Source organism: Zingiber officinale, chromosome 4B (genome assembly GCF_018446385.1).
Source record: "Zingiber officinale cultivar Zhangliang chromosome 4B, Zo_v1.1, whole genome shotgun sequence".
Lineage (NCBI taxonomy): Eukaryota > Viridiplantae > Streptophyta > Magnoliopsida > Zingiberales > Zingiberaceae > Zingiber > Zingiber officinale.
This window is the reverse complement of record NC_055993.1, coordinates 137,773,086-137,789,727: the sequence shown is the minus strand read 5'-3', so window position 1 is coordinate 137,789,727 and position 16,642 is coordinate 137,773,086. Positions and strand designations below refer to the sequence as shown.

Sequence of the window (16,642 nt, the reverse complement as noted above, 5' to 3'; positions counted from 1 at the left end):
CCCTTGGTGCCCCCAATAGTAAAAGAAGATTGTAAATGAAATTTATTAATTAACTTATTTTAAATTTAATTATAAATTCATTAATTATTTTTTAAAATAATAATAATAATAATAATATGAGTTTTATGTTAACCTCTATTAATTGAGCTCCATGAAAATTCAAATTTAATAAAATTTTAAATAAATAAATTTAAATTAATATAATAAGGAAATAAGTAAGTATGAGCTTCCCTCAATAGTGCAAAAGGTCAACATTTTCGGCGCTACCCTCTTTTCTCCTCTCCTTTCCACACTAGTAAACATATCTCATCTCTCCTCTCCTCTCCTCTCCTCTCCTCTCCTCCTATCCTTTTCCTACCCGCAAGTAAACAATTTTGTTTACTATTCAACCCTATTTAAAAGGCGTCCTGCCCTTGTTTATCACTTCCCTTCCTACTCGCCTCCATCGACGTCGCCTTCTTCTTCCGCATTATCCGTTACATTCCAAGATCTGTACCCAAATTTTTAGGTAAATTTTCTCATCTCAATCTTTCACACAGCTACAGATCTGAGATATGTTTTTTTTTTTGTGTGTGTGTTTGGTATTTAGCAATGATTTTCCGTTGACCCTTAGTTTCTTCTTCTTTTCTTGGAGGCGTTCGATTGTATTTCGCTTTTTTTCCCCCTTTTTCTTCGAAGCTAATCTAGTCTATTTTGTTTGCAAGTAATAATTTACGAAATTGGTTTCTCTTTTCTGTTGATCATTTGTTTTTACCCGTTCGGCAATGTTAGATCTATCCTGCAAATCATGATTTGGGATATGTAGAGAACTATTTTGATAAAAAAAAAATTATCGGCTCGATTTTAGCAAGAAGCAGGGGAAAAAATAGTACCGTTCAGTTGTGATCTGTTTAGTGTGATTGCTATTAGGTCTACCTTTACTTCGTGCTGAGAAAATAGGTATTAGTTCCTTTTTTTCTCTTAGATTATGCTCTATGGCGATTACATTATGTTATATGTGAGACTATCCTGAATCCTGAATCATTGTTGAACCAACTATCCTGAATCCTGTATTCTAAAAAAATTATTGTAGGACTTGCTTTTCTCTTTGGCAAAGCGAAGACTTTGTCATCTTAATTACAAGTATTTTGTACCGAAAGTCCGCAATTTTTGTTCCTGTATCACCCATGTTGTTGTAAAACATGCCAGATCTGTTAATTTGAAAACTCAGGAAAAACATGACAGCGTCCCACCTTTTTTTGATTTTGTTCAAACGGACCAAAATACCCGTGTACTAAATAAAATCAGTTTTTCTAGGTTGTTAATAAAAATATTCTAAAATTATTTAAATTTACACATACTATTTCACTAAATTATATATATACTTTTTTTTTTTTAATATTTGTCCATAAAATGTTGAAAATATCAACAAGTGTTATTGCTCTCAGTTATTATTTTACTATAGTTTCCAAATTACGGAGTTTGGATAAAGGGAACAAAGCTAAAACTAAATGGTTTTACTAAAATTGTTCAGAGACTCTAGATTGTGTAGAAACACAAAGATACATGTATATGCTTCCAAGTATATTGCACCAACTTACATGTTTTATCCCTATATTTCTCTAAGAAATTAAATAATTATTAAGTGTAAACAATGTGAATAGATTAGAATCTGATAATTGAACAAAGTTTGTTTATCAGTGTCGCATAAACTTCAATCTAGAATAAAAAAAAACTTCAAAATGAAGTTAACCGTTCAACTTTGGCATTGCAGCAGAGCTTGTTGAAGTTGCAAATGAAGGAAATAGGTAGTGGATGGTTGGTGTGGGAGTTGTGGTTTAATGGTAAAGCTCAAGAGATTCAATTTGTGCAACAATAAACAAATAAATAGCAGATAACAAATGGTAAAGCTCAAGAGATTTTTTTTTCTTAAGAGAGAGTAAATTAAACATGTAGTCAGCCACACACTCAGCACTTGGAACCATTTTGAATCCAACAATAAACAAATAAATAGCAGATAACAAATGGTAAAGCTCAAGAGACTTTTTTTTTTCTTAAGAGTGTAAATTCAACATGTAGTCAGCCACACACTCAGCACTTGAATCCAACAATAAGCACAATCCAAGCCTCAGGCCATTTTTGTAATGACCTGAAAATAAAATGTTGCAATTGAATAGAGGATGAAAAGTTTTTCTAATGTGATGTCTTCATCTTTGGAGAGTAAATAGTGAGGCTTTTACATTTTATTTGATATTCCAAATCTCTCTCTATATATGATTAGCAAAATTTATAATGAGTATGTTGAGTGTTTTGCATCACTGGATCTTTGTCCTGATTTTTTTGTAGTATGTTGAGTATGTTGATTTTTATGCTTCAGTTGATTCAAAATGGATCTTACGGCTGGTTGACATCTTTGAAAGTTTTGTGCCCACTGGTACTCTCTCTCTCTCTCTCTCTCTCTCTCTGATTCTGTACTACTATTTTACTTTCACTAATATTTTGTAGATTTTGGTATGATGTTTTTGGGAGAAACCAAGAATTACAGTGAACTAGAGCAGACATTAATCCAGAAGAATTTTTCTGGGAGCAGCAACTGTGGAATGGCCTTCAAAACAACCATAAGAAAACAGAAAACACCCTTGGGATTTGCACCTGTGCTGTTTGAATCATTGCCTTCTTTCGTACCTTGGTCTCTTAAGATACCTATGAATGATGGATATCACGAATCTTTCTCTTTAGGCTACTGCTTCTTATAACATTATTCCTCGTTACTCTGACTTGCTCAAAAGATTTGTTTTGAGTCTGGATGTTAATCAATTATAGCATTATTTAAATGCTCGATTTAGCAATGCCTGGGTTCTTTGGTGTTCAAAAAAGGCTTGCAGATGCAGAGGTGCGTCTGAATGTTTCAATTCAATCTAATCTGGCAACTCAAAAGTTTTCAGCTGGATTTTCCTTGCAAGCGCAGCAGAATCCCAATTGTCCAATCATACCTGGATTGCCTGATGATGTGGCCAAGTTCTGTCTTGTTCTTCTTCCCCGGAAACAGCTCCCTGTTATAGGTGCTGTTTGCAAGAGATGGAGATCTTTTATTAAAAGCAAGGAGTTTCTTGTTATAAGAAAGGAGGCTGGGAAGATCGAGGAATGGTTGTATATCTTAACTGGTGATCTTGATGGCAGTGGGAACCATTGGGAAGTATTGTCTGGCTTAGGGGATAACAGAATGGTGCTTCCTCCAATGCCTGGTTCTAAAAAAGCTGGGTTTGGAATTGCTGTCATTGATGCTTATCTGTTTGTTATAGCTGGCTACTCAGTTGACATAGGGAAGGAGTGTGTTTCAAATGATGTTTATCAGTATGATTCTCGGCTTAATAGGTATCTCTCACTCTCCTCCATCATATTACATGCCTAGTTTGTCCTTGTAGCCTGCTTTGTATTGTTGAGTGTCTGGATGAATGGTGATTATGACTTAATTTGAAGTTCCTCTTAGTTTTACTCATAAGATGCTGAAATTTTCCATAATATTCCTTCTATAAATTGACACATTCTACCAAAAATAATTGTTTTTCATTTTTTGCTGTATTGAGTTTGCTCTCATTCTCGTCGCTCTCCTGTTCTACTTTTTGTATAAAAATTTTGTTCAATATAAATTCATCATGTGTTCAGGAACAAAAACTTGAAATGAGAGGATGGTTTAACAAAGGTGTATTCTTGAAACTAGATTACAGTGGTTTCAAGAGGGCTAGCATAGTTTTATTTTTTTCTATCCTTTTATTTCCCTTGTCTAATGAACCCTAATTTAACAGAACAACTTTAACATGGTTAAACAATGATAGTATTACTTTTTGTTGGTTTTGTTTCTCCAGGAAAAGAAATTCAAAATCTGTTTTCTTTATTCAGCTGTATGCCATCTAAAAAGATTGACAGTAGCATAAAATTCTAGGTTTACACACACATTTGAAATACATTTTAAGTATTAAACACTTAATAAGTATTATAGTTGAATATGAAATATAACTGGTAGTTGGATGAAAAAATCAAGTTGAATTTGTTTGTTTGAGTATCGATGCTACTTGCATTGTTATTATGGCAAGCCAGTAGATGACCAATACTTTGTCAAGACTACTTGTTTGCTTGAGTCCCTGTATTCAGCACAAGTCTGTTACTTTTCTGTTTTTCCTAAGTGCAAACGTTTTTCTTGGATTCGCAAAGATAACAAAACTGTGTCATGCTGAGATCTAATTCAATCCTGCAATCCCTAATACTAGGGAGGATTTTTACGTACATCTTTCTCAATGCTCATAGACATAACCTGTAGGGATGGAAAATTCACTTAAAGTATACTTTCCTCAATGTAGCGTAAGTGATCATTTGGGCATCCAAGTTACAGGGAGATGATCTGCTTTTTGGCAAGTAGCATGCTGGAGTATCTTAAAGGCCGCTGCCATCCAATTTGTTAAGAAATTTTAGGAAAAGAAAAGCTTATAAATTAGTATTCCACTAACTAAAGTTCTTAAATTCAGTATAGTTACTGATCACACTAATCAACTAATTGAATTATAGAAAAGGTTTGAATAAAAGTTGTTTTTGGTCATCTATTTTGGCCTGTTTTTGTGACTTTAATCGTCTGAATTAAGTTAATTGTAGGAGGTTATTGGTCCCAAAAATATAAAACAACCTGCCATTTATCAGATTAAAAGCTAAAACCCTTAGCTACAAGCTAATAACTCCTTTTTCTGAATCATTTTAATCATGTTAAGCAGATCTGTGTCATTGCTATTGATGTTAGCTATGCCCATTCAGTTTTTTCTTTCACGTCGATTGATTAATTGAAAAGCATTGCTTAAATAAGGTAGAATTTCAACATATGTAGTGGCTTTTTCAAGTAAAGAGATAGAACAACTTCGTTAGAAATTGCTTTCTTAGTAATGTGCTTTTGCATGGTGATTATATCTTGTTCTTTTAGTCTTTTCTCCTACAATTCGATGATGGAATCATACACTCTTATCTTACCCATCCAATTGGATTATCATGAATCATGTGGGATAAGCTTGCTTAATAATAGAATTAAAAAAAAAAGGACTATTTGAAAAGCTAGTTAATGATGACCTTCCATGGATTCACCTATATAAGCTGCGGCTAAGGTTGCAAAAATAAGAGCTTGAATACCACTTGTAAATAATCCAAGAAACATGACAGGTATAGGAACTGCTGAAGGGACTAAAGAAACAAGAACAACACCTACTAATTCATCGGCTAATATATTTCCGAAAAGTCGAAAACTAAGAGAAGTTTTGTTAAATCTTCTAGGATGTTAATTGGTAAAAGGATGGGGGTTCATGAGTTCTTGCCAATAACCATGGTCGTTGAATAGAAATATTAAACTGAAAGCCCATACAAAATGAGCACCCAAGAAAAAAGACCATATGCAGATAATGAAAAACCATAAGATTGAATTCCTTGAGATGCCTGTGCTTATAAGAAATCTAGGAGTCACCCATTAATAGTAATGGAACTCTGCGCAAAGTTTCCTCCTGTAATATGAGTTACTACTTTATCACTTATAGTACCCCAAACATTCGACTGCATTTTCCAACTGAAATGTAAAATAACTAACGAAATGGAATTGTACATCCAGAATATCGAAGAGTTAGCGCCGGACTAGATGAAAATCTAAGTTTATCGAAAGCTTGGTCTAAAATTCCCGAAAAATTAGCTTTTTATGATTACATTGGTAATAATCCGGCAAAAGGAGGATTATTTAGAGAAGGGTCAATGGATAACGGGGATGGAATAGCTGTTGGATGGGTTAGGGCACCCTGTCTTTAGAGATAAAGAAGGGCGCAAGCTTTTTGTACGTCGTATGCCTACTTTTTTTGAAACATTTATGGTGGTTTTATAGAATTGTGAGAGCTGATGTTCCTTTTAGGAGAGTAGAATCAAAGTATCATTGTAAATCGCTTCATAGAATATGATTGCTAAAACATAAAAAAAACAATTGCTTAAAAGAAAAAAGCAACTCAACATTTATATAGTGAACATAAAGTTGCTCAAAGTCAAGTCAACCTACTAGATTTAAAAGATCCCTCTTAAGTTGACACGATGTGTAACAGATTGATTACTGACGTCAGACATGATAGCGATTATCTACGGGCTAATGAGAAGGAATTGAGTAGAGCCTGAAGAAATCAAGGAGAAAATTCATCATTTGCTAAAAAAAGAAAATTTTGTTAATAATTGAGGGATGAATCCTCATACGACTAAATAGGTGTTTATATAGATTCTAAACCCTAAAACAAAGAAAAGAAAGAAAATCTCAATTTATGGACATTAATTCCTATCTCATAAAGAAAAGGAAATTTCTTGACAGAAATCGAAATTAATAAACAAGACCCTAAATCCTAATCTATGAATATCAAAAATACTTTAATATCATAAAAATAAAAATTACTAAAAATAGTAATAAAATCTTCGGAGGCTCCGACGAAGGCCTAAACATTATTTTTTGAGATCAAAACTTAGCGGTTACGGATTCCCTCTAACAATTGTAGATCTCTAAATTCTGCATGTGTGGCCACCGACAGAGCTTTATTTCGAGTTCCGAGTTAAAAGTTATAACCCTTTAAAATTCAAGGGGTGGTCCTACATCAATTACCAATTTGATGTAATCAAGCAATGAATATATCATGGCACTTTGTTTATCATGATTAATTGATTCATTCAGTACTGCTCTACTGCACATTATCAGTCCACAAATATTAATCTAATGAAGCGTTTCTTTTTTACAGATGGAGCACATTGACCAAGATGAATATTGCTCGTTGTGACTTTGCCTGTGCCGAGCTTGATGGTTTTATATACGCTGTAGGTGGAATTGATTCTCATGGTGATTGCTTATCAAGTGTCGAAGTGTATGACCCAAGCATAAATAAGTGGACCATAATCGAAAGTCTTCGTTGCCCAAGGTGGGGTTGCTTTGCTTGCAGCTTTGAAGACAAACTTTACGTGATGGGTGGCCGATCTAGCTTCACAATTGGTAATACCAAGTTTGTGAATGTGTATCATCCAGAAAGCCACTCGTGGAATGAGATGAGAAGCGGATGTGTTATGGTCACCGCACATGCTGTGCTCGACAACAAACTGTTCTGTATCGAGTGGAAGAACCAGAGAAAGTTAGCAATATTTAATCCGGTTGATAGTTCTTGGAATAAAGTTCCAGTGCCTGTTACTGGTAGCTCATCCATTGCATTCCGCTTTGGGATATTTAACCACAAGTTGTTACTTTTTGCGCTCGAAGAAACGCCTGGATATCAAACACTGCTCTATGATCCTGATGCTCCAGTAGGATCTGAATGGCAGAGGTCTTCACTGAAGCCCTCCGGCTTGTGCCTGTGCAGTGTGACAATCAAGGCATGAAGGTTCCTTATGTAGGTCGGCTTATCATTTCTTTGTTAAGTTGGCCTTAGTGTTGTTGTCGTCTTCATTAGGTGGGCTTTAGGTTGCTAAAGCCATTTGGCTTCTGCATTGTGTGTGATTTCAATTCAGCTCTACTATGAAATGTCTCTGATCCTATTTGAGTTCAGTCATATCACTCCCTAAAATGTGACTGCATAATATTTCACATTTGCTTCAATATTGAACTTTATTTACTTACCAAGCACTACTTTTTGCAGATCATTGGATGAGTAAACTAGTGGTATTAATCAGTTCCAATTGATACTGCTCAGAACTCTAAGCAGCTTAGTTCGATCATTTTTTTTCAGGATCAAGAATTTTGAGACATCAAGTCGAGATGAATATCTCATGTCTATAACATCATCATTTTAACTTCCAATAAGGATGGCACATATATGATCTGGGAGGGCTACGAGCCGATTAGTCTTATGTGGTCAAAATTGCAGTCTGATCAATCATTGTGATCCAAATAGGCTCATGAAGAACAGGAAAGAGTAGAAGCCCAACAATCAGTCAAAATGAATCAGGCAGTGTGATCAATCATTGTGAACCAAATAGGCTCATGAAGAACAGGAAAGAGTAGAGCCCAACAATCAGTCAAATGTAATACTTTTGCATTAGGGGACTCGTTGAAATCAAATCTCCAATGTGTATTACATTAAATTACATCCTACGTAGCTCATGGTAGAGACCTACCAAAACATCAGTTCATATTCCTAGTCCAGTTCCCTCCTTTCTTCCCAAATCAACCCAAAAGGACGAAATAATAAATGAATCTGGCAAGGGATGCTTGCACTAAATCATACCTTGACGTACCATACACATGACTCTCTAGGATTGGAGATGGCTCGAGCCTCTGCTCTGTTATAACTTGCAAAATTGGCTTCTGAGCTGCTGGTGGTGAAGGATGCTTGCACAGCTATCGTCATCTCATGTCGCAACATTGAGGTTTTCCTGCCTGCAGTTTCTCCCACATGCACATCATTTGCCTAGGGGACTGGTAATGAGCGGTGTAGTAATCGTTAATGCAACCGAACTGGCAAAATTTGAGGTTGTGGACGTACTCCACGGGGTTCTTAGTAATGTTGAACTTCTCCACCCACATGCCCATGCTCACGTCTTCCATCTTGAATAACTGCACAAGAGTAAACAAGTTACAGCAATGCCACACGTGCAAGAAAGAATAGCTGCAGTATCCTAAAACTTGTACCAGTGATCCTTTAAAGGTCTATCATTTTTCAGGCATATTTACTTGCATATAGTCTAAGCTATAATTAAAGATTTTGCTATCCCATAAAATGCAGTCCGCAAAAGTTAGGGATATTTTTACATTTTCTAAGGAATGAGTTCAAGTGGCACTTTTAAAATGGAAATGTGAATGTTGCTTAAAAAAGTAAAAAATGGAAAACACACGCACAACAAAAAAAAACGGTTGTTCAATGTTCAAGAGCAAGAGTATATTACTTTGGAACAGTGTTATTTGTCAAGTGTCAAGAAAAATATATTACTTTGGAGAAGTGTTATTAGGCATTTTGTATGTTGTGTGATTAAAAAACAAAAATGAAAAACACACGCACAACAAAAAAAAAAACGGCTGTTCAATGTTCAAGAGCAAGAGTATATTACTTTGGAACAGTGTTATTTGTCAAGTGTCAAGAAGAATATATTACTTTGGAGAAGTGTTATTAGGCATTTTGTATGTTGTGTGATACAATGCAATGGATTATAAATAAAATAGAGAATTCTGATAGAAACTATAATTTGGATCCTAATGTGAATTACAAGTGACTCCAGGTACTACATATCCACCAACTTTAACAAAGTCATGATGTCAATCTGAAACAGGAGAACTTGTCTCTGTGTCATACATTATGTGTATATTAACTGTTAGTCTTCTCTTGGACTACTAACTTGCTTATTATGTGTTGCTAAGCTGACTTGTATGGTCAATGCACCATGTAAATTACAGCAGGCTACTCCAAAAGTTTTTGTATTCTTCAGCTTTCTTCTTAATCCAATCTCCAAATTTTCAATTTAATAATGAGTTAAGCTTTCTCGAGGAACTAACCACTTGGTAGTCAATGAGGCATATTGATTTGTCAGCTTAATAAACATGTCCCTAATTGATGACTTGGAATTCATTTAACAGTGTGGCAGGCAGAAGTTTATATAAAAATGTAATTAGCATATATTTGTTACAAAATGAAGTATTGAACTGATCTGTTAAAATCAAGATAGGAGCTTACTCTCAGTGTATGCTTTTCAAACTCCGAAACAACATAATTTGCAATATCAGAAGATATAACATAGCCTGGACCATTAGCATAATGTGGGTAGTTCTCCTCTGGCCATTCCTGAAAGATAGAAATTTAATGTTACTAAACTATATAAAAAAATATATCATTAGAAATCTGGAGATAGGAAAGAACAGAAAAAAGGAAGAAAAAGAGAGGAAAAGGAGAAAAAGGAAGATAAGAAGCAACCAAGCAAAGAAAGGATTGAATTCATTGCATCTTAGATGATTCTCCTAAGTATCTTCTCCAAAATGTGAGCATGTCCTCTGTGCTATCCTTAGGTGAATCTATTGATTTGCTTTTTATGTAAAAAAATATTAACATGATAAAATTCCAAATAGTGAAATTTCCAAGTTCTTTCAATCAACTAGAGAGCCAAAGTTGCTATGAATATGTAACACACCATGTACTAAGTAACATCGATTGGATATTGTCTGTGGGATCTGCCATAGCAGTCTACAAGGGCTGGGGGCTTCTATAAGTAAAACAAACAACTGAAAAGAAAGATGAATCTAACCTCAAAACGTTGCTTCAACCATATGGATTTAAAAAGTTAAGTATGCATGTCGCTTGTGGTGAGATAACCACTAACCATACAGTGAATAAGTGGCCATCATTTAGAAAAAGGTGAAGCATTAAGTGTACCCACAAAAATAGTTAGAACATTTGTTATATATGAAAAATGCTTTCATAATCCTGAGAATGTGTAATCACCAATTAATTGCTCACTATCATCATTCCTCTCTCATTATCAGTGCTATTGCTACGTTCAGATTGACAATTTTTATTACAGTCAATCTAAAGATGGGAAAATGAAAGAAAGAAGAGTCATGTTTGGAAACTCTGTTTGGGAGAAATTTAAAACTAGGAGTCCTGTCAGGTTCTTTTGAAATTTTGAAAAAAGTTATATGTTATATGCATGCTTAGCTAGACATGCAAATTATCATGGTTGATTAGCATTCACTGTATATTTCTGTTTCGTGTTATATCTATTGCCTTCATTCATATACAAAATATCTATATGACATTTGATTAGTTAGCATGATTCGTTTAATTATTAAGTAATAGATGCAAAGTTTTCCTTACCATAATTGATTAGGTTGATTAATCTGATGTATTCTATAGTAGATGCTAACTTTGTGCCTTTCTGCAATATAACCAATGCTATTTTTTAAAAAAATGGACCACATTTTGTCGTGGCTCAACCACGTATCTTTGCACATGTTTTTTCAAACCTTCAGAAATATAATAAATAGCACATTCCTCCTCTTGCCATAAAGCATCAGGAGGCTTGTTTAGGAGCTTGCAAAATCTAATTACCATAGAAATGAAACATGAGCAGAAGAAAGTACATACCTCATATGTCACAGCCCATTTCCCAAAGCGAAGAGGCTTGTGGTAATAATTAATATTCCCAATGTAAAGGCTTCTATCGGATGGGATTTTATTCACTTCCTTGAGTACTGAGTCAAGCCTCACAAATGTGTCATCATCACACTTCATAATATATTTGGCGGATACTTTTCGAACCTATTTTTGCAGAGGACAAAAGAAGTATAATTATTACCAACTAATTTACAATTATGATTAAAGCTCCAGCAGTAAATTTTAACATCCAATAGGACTTACCCCATACTCACAGATAGCAACAGTCTTCAAAACAACTAGATCATAACTGTCCATGTAAGGTACTATAACAATATCCCCAAAGAATTCTGCTTCCAGTTTTAATTGCATGTTCACCTCCTTTCTTCCATTCTGTCCAGAAATGTGTCACAAGATGATAACCTAAAATAACTGAATTTAACAAGCAACTACAAAAAATTACCAGCGCAACAAAGAACCTTGCCAGCACATTTGATGATCTAGTTAATGCAGACATCCACGATTTTCTGACTGCCATACGTTCTGCAAAATGGTTTCCTGCAGAAAGGATGCCGATGAAAAGTTCTATAGGCTCATCAGTAAGTGGAGGAGCCTGCCACTGAGCAGACATCTCCAGTTCCCTTTTCAGGGAAAAACTAGGATGCCTAGCAGGCAATGAAACAGCATATATTGACTCAATGTCGAGATCTCCATTCAATGACAGGCCGGTGGCATCTTCAAGGGCGAAACTCTGTAGGAATCAAAACTTTAAAAATAGAACTTATAGTAAGTCAATTTGAAGTTAGAGAGAAAGATTTTAAGCTAAACTCACAGTACGGTATGGAAAGGATGCAACATGCCTCCCACCAACATTAATATGATAACCCTCTAAACCAGCAGTTAATGTTAAAACAAACAATTTGTCTTCAACAAATGGATATGGCCAATCAAATGAGATTTTTGCCGGACCAATTAATCTCTTAAACCACCATGACTTCTTTGTCTCTTCCACCTGGGTATCTTCATCTCGAGTCCACCCTTCACACTTAACCAGACCATCAACTGTAACATTTGACAATCCAATTCAGATAAAGAATGAAAAATATCATATGCATATTGAAGATTGATATTTTTTAGCATCAAAAAATAATCAGAAACTAGCCTAAAATTCCTAATAGAATTCACAAATGGGATTTGGATATTTACGCCAACGAGTATCCTGAATGTCCATACCTGTCTCCTCGCTGGACTTGGACTTCCAGCCCTCACATCGCTGAGCGGACCCCCACTGCATGCGGTAGCAGGAGTTCAGCTCCATCACTGGCTTGCCGCTCCAATCGCCCTTTAACCGGGGGTTAAAGTGGAGAATCCTTGGAGGGTCTTCGCCATCCACAGTTTTAAGCCCCTTTAGCTCCATCATGAACTGAGAAACCATCGGGGCCTGCTCCGAGTCCTTCAGAACCGATATCTTTGGGTCATAGTCGGGGTGCGCCCTGCGTGGCCTTGCCACCAGAGTGATATGGGACCCCAACGTCAGCCCACAAGGAAGCACCGTCAATCTCCCTCGCTCCTGAAACTCCGCTCCGGACAACATGATCGAGTTCGGGCAGTTCTGTTCCACCCGAATCCCCTGCGTTGGAGCCGCAGCAGACGGCGCCGGAGAAGCCTTGAGGTCTTCAAAAACCCTCCTCCCCACCTCCCACGCGTCCCACGCCGACTTATGGAGATCCGAAAAGGCTCCCCTACTGCTCGAGTTGAGCTCCAACTGCGCCAAACCGGAAACGATCAGCGATCGCGAGCTCAGAGTCTCGAGCGGCAAGCAGTGCGGGATAGGAGCTGCAGCGGAAACTTCCGGTCGATAAGGGAATAAAAAGGGACGAACAGGGGCATAGATCCCTTGGGTGTCCTCCTCGCTTTGCAGGGAGACTCGACGGGCCACCGCGTCGCCACCGAGGAGGCCGCCCGCGGCGCCAAGCGGCGTGAATCCGTGGAATACGAAGGGGAACTCACACAGGAGGAGGAAAGAGAGGTAGAGAATCCCGAGAACAAGGAGAAAGTGCAGGAACCTCTTCCGAGTAAACGGATTAAAGGACAGCTCCAGCCTCGACCGCCTCATCGTCGCACCCACCGATCCTCTACTGATCCGCCAGCCAGGGAGGCGATCAAATCGGCATAATAAGCGAGGAAATCGCCGGCGACCGTAACCCTAGAAATGGGAGCGACGCCGAGGAGGAGCCGAAGGGAGCGGAGCCGACTGCCGAGAGCAAAAGGAAATAGCCGTTTGAGAGGAGGGCGTGGGCTGGGAGTTGTGGTATTATAATTTCCAATTTGCGAACGCGATGAATAACCCGACGGTTTTATTATGGCGTGGGTCCCGCAGAGCATTTCGATTTCAAAGCGCGTTTGGTTTTTTACGGGTACGTGGTTGAAACGGCAAGCGAGGCGAGGAAGGAGGTTCGGCGCCGGCGTTGGTCAAGTCAATGAAAATAGAAGCCCTTCCACGTTGCCGTTGCAAATACAACAAAATTTTATTTATTTATTTAAAAAATGCACCTAAATTTCTTTGCAATAATTTATTTTTACATCTATATAGAAACACCCTTGGAATTTAGAATTCTCTCTATTTATGTTCAGTTTTTTAGATTTTAAGCTTACAAAACTTGTCAATCCGTTTTATACAATTTTCATTTTTGTTTTGTTTTTAAATAAAAGGCTCATTTTATTAATAGGGCACAGGTCGGGAGGAAGAGGCGCCTGTAGGGCACAGCGCCAAGAGAAAAAGGAAAAGGTAATTTGGGGCAGCGTCAGGAGGAAGAAGATGCGACGAGTTGGGGCAGGAGCTAGGGCACAGCGTCGGGAGGCAAGATGAAGGTTTCTGCAGGGACTTGTGGCGAGAAGGAAATTAAAAAGCGTGACGCGGACTTTGCCACGAGTGCAGTCCGCAGCGATCCGCAAATTCCAGTCCGCAGCATAGCGTCACTGATATATATATATATATATATATATATATATATATATATATATATATATATAGGGTCCTAGAGAAGGATTCATTGTACGTCTTATCTTACTTTTTGCAAGAAGTTGTTTACAGGATTCGAACCCGTGACCTTTTAGTCACATGGTAATAATTTTATCATTGCGCCAAGGCTCCCCTTCTAAACTTTAATAAACTCGATAGAAATTTAAGTGGCGTTTGGTTGGATGTAATGTGTCTTGTAATGTAATCAGGATTACATTAAAAGGCTGATTATTTTGTTTGATTTACTTTTAAACTTGTAATGTAATGTAATCTCGATTACAAAAGATAGTAAAGTTTTGTAATCTAGATACAAAGCAAATACTATGTAATTCGATTATATTACGATGTTATCTTTTAACCAAAATTTGAATACCGAATATACCTCTAGTCCCCCGATGCCACCTACCGCCGCCCGCCGCTGTTGCTCTTTCTTCTTCCTATAGCTCGTTGCTCTTTCAGCGATTAGTCCAAGAAGAGCTGTCTCGCTCTAATACCATTTGTTAGGACACTTTGAAAGCTAGAGGGAGTGATTAGCTCCAAACATTTTGTTGATGAAATGTTACAACAGAAAACTTGAAGTAATCGCTAATACTAAGATTTACTTGGTATCCACTTAAAGAGATGACTAATCCAAAGATCCACACAGTGCACACACTATACTATGTAAAACACTCATTTTCAAAAATAATCTGTAGGTGAAGAAATCTCGTACAAGCTCACAATAAGAAAATACACTAACGAAATGAATATACAATACAATAAATATCTTGCTTGATCTATTATAGCTTGTAGATGTCTCTTGATCGATTGGAAAGTACAGCAACACTTATTTTTCACTTGACTAACCGCAATTAGGACTACCCTTTGCCAACTTGTAGTCCTCCTTGATCCACTTAGACTTTCCTTTATTTAACCGCAGTTAGGACTTTCCTTTGCTAACGTGCGATCCTCCTTGACGTACTTAGACTTTCCTTTGCTTAACCGTAGTTAGGACTTTCTTTTGCCAACGTGCGGTTCTCCTTGACCTACTTAGACTTTCTTTTGTCTAACCTTAGTTAAGACTTTCTTTTACCAACGTATGATTCTCCTTGACCTACTTGGACTTTTCTTTGTCTAACTCTCGAATTAAGACTTTGCCCTTGCCTAACTCTCGAGTTAGTATTTTACCTTGTCTAACCTCCAGTTATGGCTTTCCAGTCAAGTTCTAGTCCTCCATAACTTACTTGAGTCTTGCCACACATATTGTTAAATATTCGGTCAACCTTGACATATTTAACATCTTCTCACATATTATCCCACATATTGACTAAACATTAAAACTCAAACTTGAACCCACTCAAGCTTAGTCAAACTGGTCAACCTTGATCACAAAGGTTACAAATGACAAAGGAGTAATCACCAATGATGAATGTGGCTTCATCTTGGTCAACATGAACAAATGAGGTCACAAGAATGACGAATTTGTCTTTGCAAGTCAAGTTAATCAAGTCTTTTATATTGATGACCCATTAAAAAAAGGATGATCAATTGTGCTCCAAGGGTGCGTTTGGTTGGGGGTTATCCTTGATAACCTTGGTTATCCATCCAAGATTATCAACAAAAATCCTATTTGGTTTAGGTAATCGATGATTCCCGAGTAATGTTTTATACCTGACACGTTAGCAAAAGGGGCATGCAACCAGGAATCGGAAAACCTCGAAAAATTGAGGTTTTTCTTGATTCCGGGGTTATCGATTTTTTTTACCCAAAATACCCTCGGATAAAAGAAAAATGTAAAGAAAAAAATGAAAAATAAATAAAAATAAAATAAATAAAAAAAACGTAAAAAAATTTTAAAATAAAAAATCATTAAAAAAATAATTAAAAAATAAAAATGGTAAAAAAAACTTTAAAAATAGAAAAAACATTAAAAAATTTAAAAAAATACATAAAAACATTTAAAAATTTAAAAAATACAAAAAATAGAAAAAACATAAAAAATTTAAAAAAATAAAAAATAATAAAAAATGTTAAAAACATTTAAAAAATTAAAATTGTAAAGACCCCAAAAAAATTAAAAACCCCTAAAAAAAAAATTGAAAAAGTAAAAAAAAATTTAAAAAAAAAATATATGTGAAAATAAAAAAATGTGAAAATATAGTAAAATATAATAGAGTTTAAATAATAATAATAATAATAATAATAATAATAATAATAATAATAATAATAATAATATTATTATTATTATGTATAGTTGTTTTTTGTAACTAAGGGTAATCTAATAAAATACCAAACTAGGTTATTTATTAAAACCTTCAAACAAACATATTTTTGTTGCATTACCTAGATTGAACCAAACAACATTTGGTTATGTTTTATTCCCCATAATCTTGATTATGTAATTACCTGGTAATCACATAACCAAGGTTATACATGATAACTTGAACCAAACGCACCACAAGTGTCAAATAGATGTTATAAGGAAGAGGATGATGGTTGGACTAGTATTCCAAAGTCTCGACCAATTGATAATGTTGATACTCATTGC

The 16,642-nt window shown here is 36.0% G+C and overlaps 2 protein-coding genes across 5 annotated transcripts; one reads left to right on the top strand and one right to left on the bottom strand.

The window, feature by feature from the left end:
• The first annotated feature begins 393 nt into the window (after positions 1 to 393).
• Positions 394 to 7,636, top strand: LOC121976992 (F-box/kelch-repeat protein At1g67480-like). Of its 4 annotated transcripts, none has more exons than XM_042529452.1 (4): positions 394 to 508; positions 2,357 to 2,413; positions 2,509 to 3,354; positions 6,768 to 7,636. In XM_042529452.1, the coding sequence occupies exons 3-4, from the start codon at positions 2,813 to 2,815 to the stop codon at positions 7,393 to 7,395; spliced, it is 1,170 nt and encodes a 389-aa protein (XP_042385386.1). In that variant the 5' UTR covers positions 394 to 508; positions 2,357 to 2,413; positions 2,509 to 2,812; the 3' UTR covers positions 7,396 to 7,636. The 4 variants fall into 4 exon arrangements, with proteins under 4 accessions (XP_042385386.1, XP_042385384.1, XP_042385387.1 ...); XM_042529450.1 differs by having other exon boundaries at positions 2,485 to 3,354; XM_042529453.1 differs by having other exon boundaries at positions 433 to 508; positions 2,326 to 2,413.
• Positions 7,637 to 8,014: 378 nt separating this feature from the next.
• On the bottom strand, positions 8,015 to 13,414 carry LOC121976991 (hydroxyproline O-galactosyltransferase GALT6-like). Its single transcript, XM_042529449.1, has 7 exons — positions 12,327 to 13,414; positions 11,926 to 12,155; positions 11,557 to 11,844; positions 11,358 to 11,486; positions 11,085 to 11,258; positions 9,681 to 9,788; positions 8,015 to 8,569 (listed from the first exon to the last, which is right to left on the bottom strand). Exons 1-7 carry the CDS (start codon positions 13,207 to 13,209, stop codon positions 8,360 to 8,362), a joined length of 2,022 nt encoding a protein of 673 aa, XP_042385383.1. The 5' UTR covers positions 13,210 to 13,414; the 3' UTR covers positions 8,015 to 8,359.
• Between the last annotated feature and the right edge of the window lie 3,228 nt (positions 13,415 to 16,642).

What these genes read in the sequence shown, in the direction of transcription:
- LOC121976992 (XM_042529452.1), top strand. Translation starts at nt 2,813, where the DNA reads ATGCTCGATTTAGCAATGCCTGGGTTCTTTGGTGTTCAAAAAAGGCTT. An exon ending in TATGATTCTCGGCTTAATAG is followed by an intron (nt 3,355 to 6,767) that starts GTATCTCTCACT and finishes TCTTTTTTACAG; the next exon opens with ATGGAGCACATTGACCAAGA.
- LOC121976991 (XM_042529449.1), bottom strand. Translation starts at nt 13,209, where the DNA reads ATGAGGCGGTCGAGGCTGGAGCTGTCCTTTAATCCGTTTACTCGGAAG. An exon ending in CAAGTCCAGCGAGGAGACAG is followed by an intron (nt 12,156 to 12,326) that starts GTATGGACATTC and finishes CAAATGTTACAG; the next exon opens with TTGATGGTCTGGTTAAGTGT. An exon ending in CATCCTTTCCATACCGTACT is followed by an intron (nt 11,845 to 11,925) that starts GTGAGTTTAGCT and finishes TGATTCCTACAG; the next exon opens with AGTTTCGCCCTTGAAGATGC.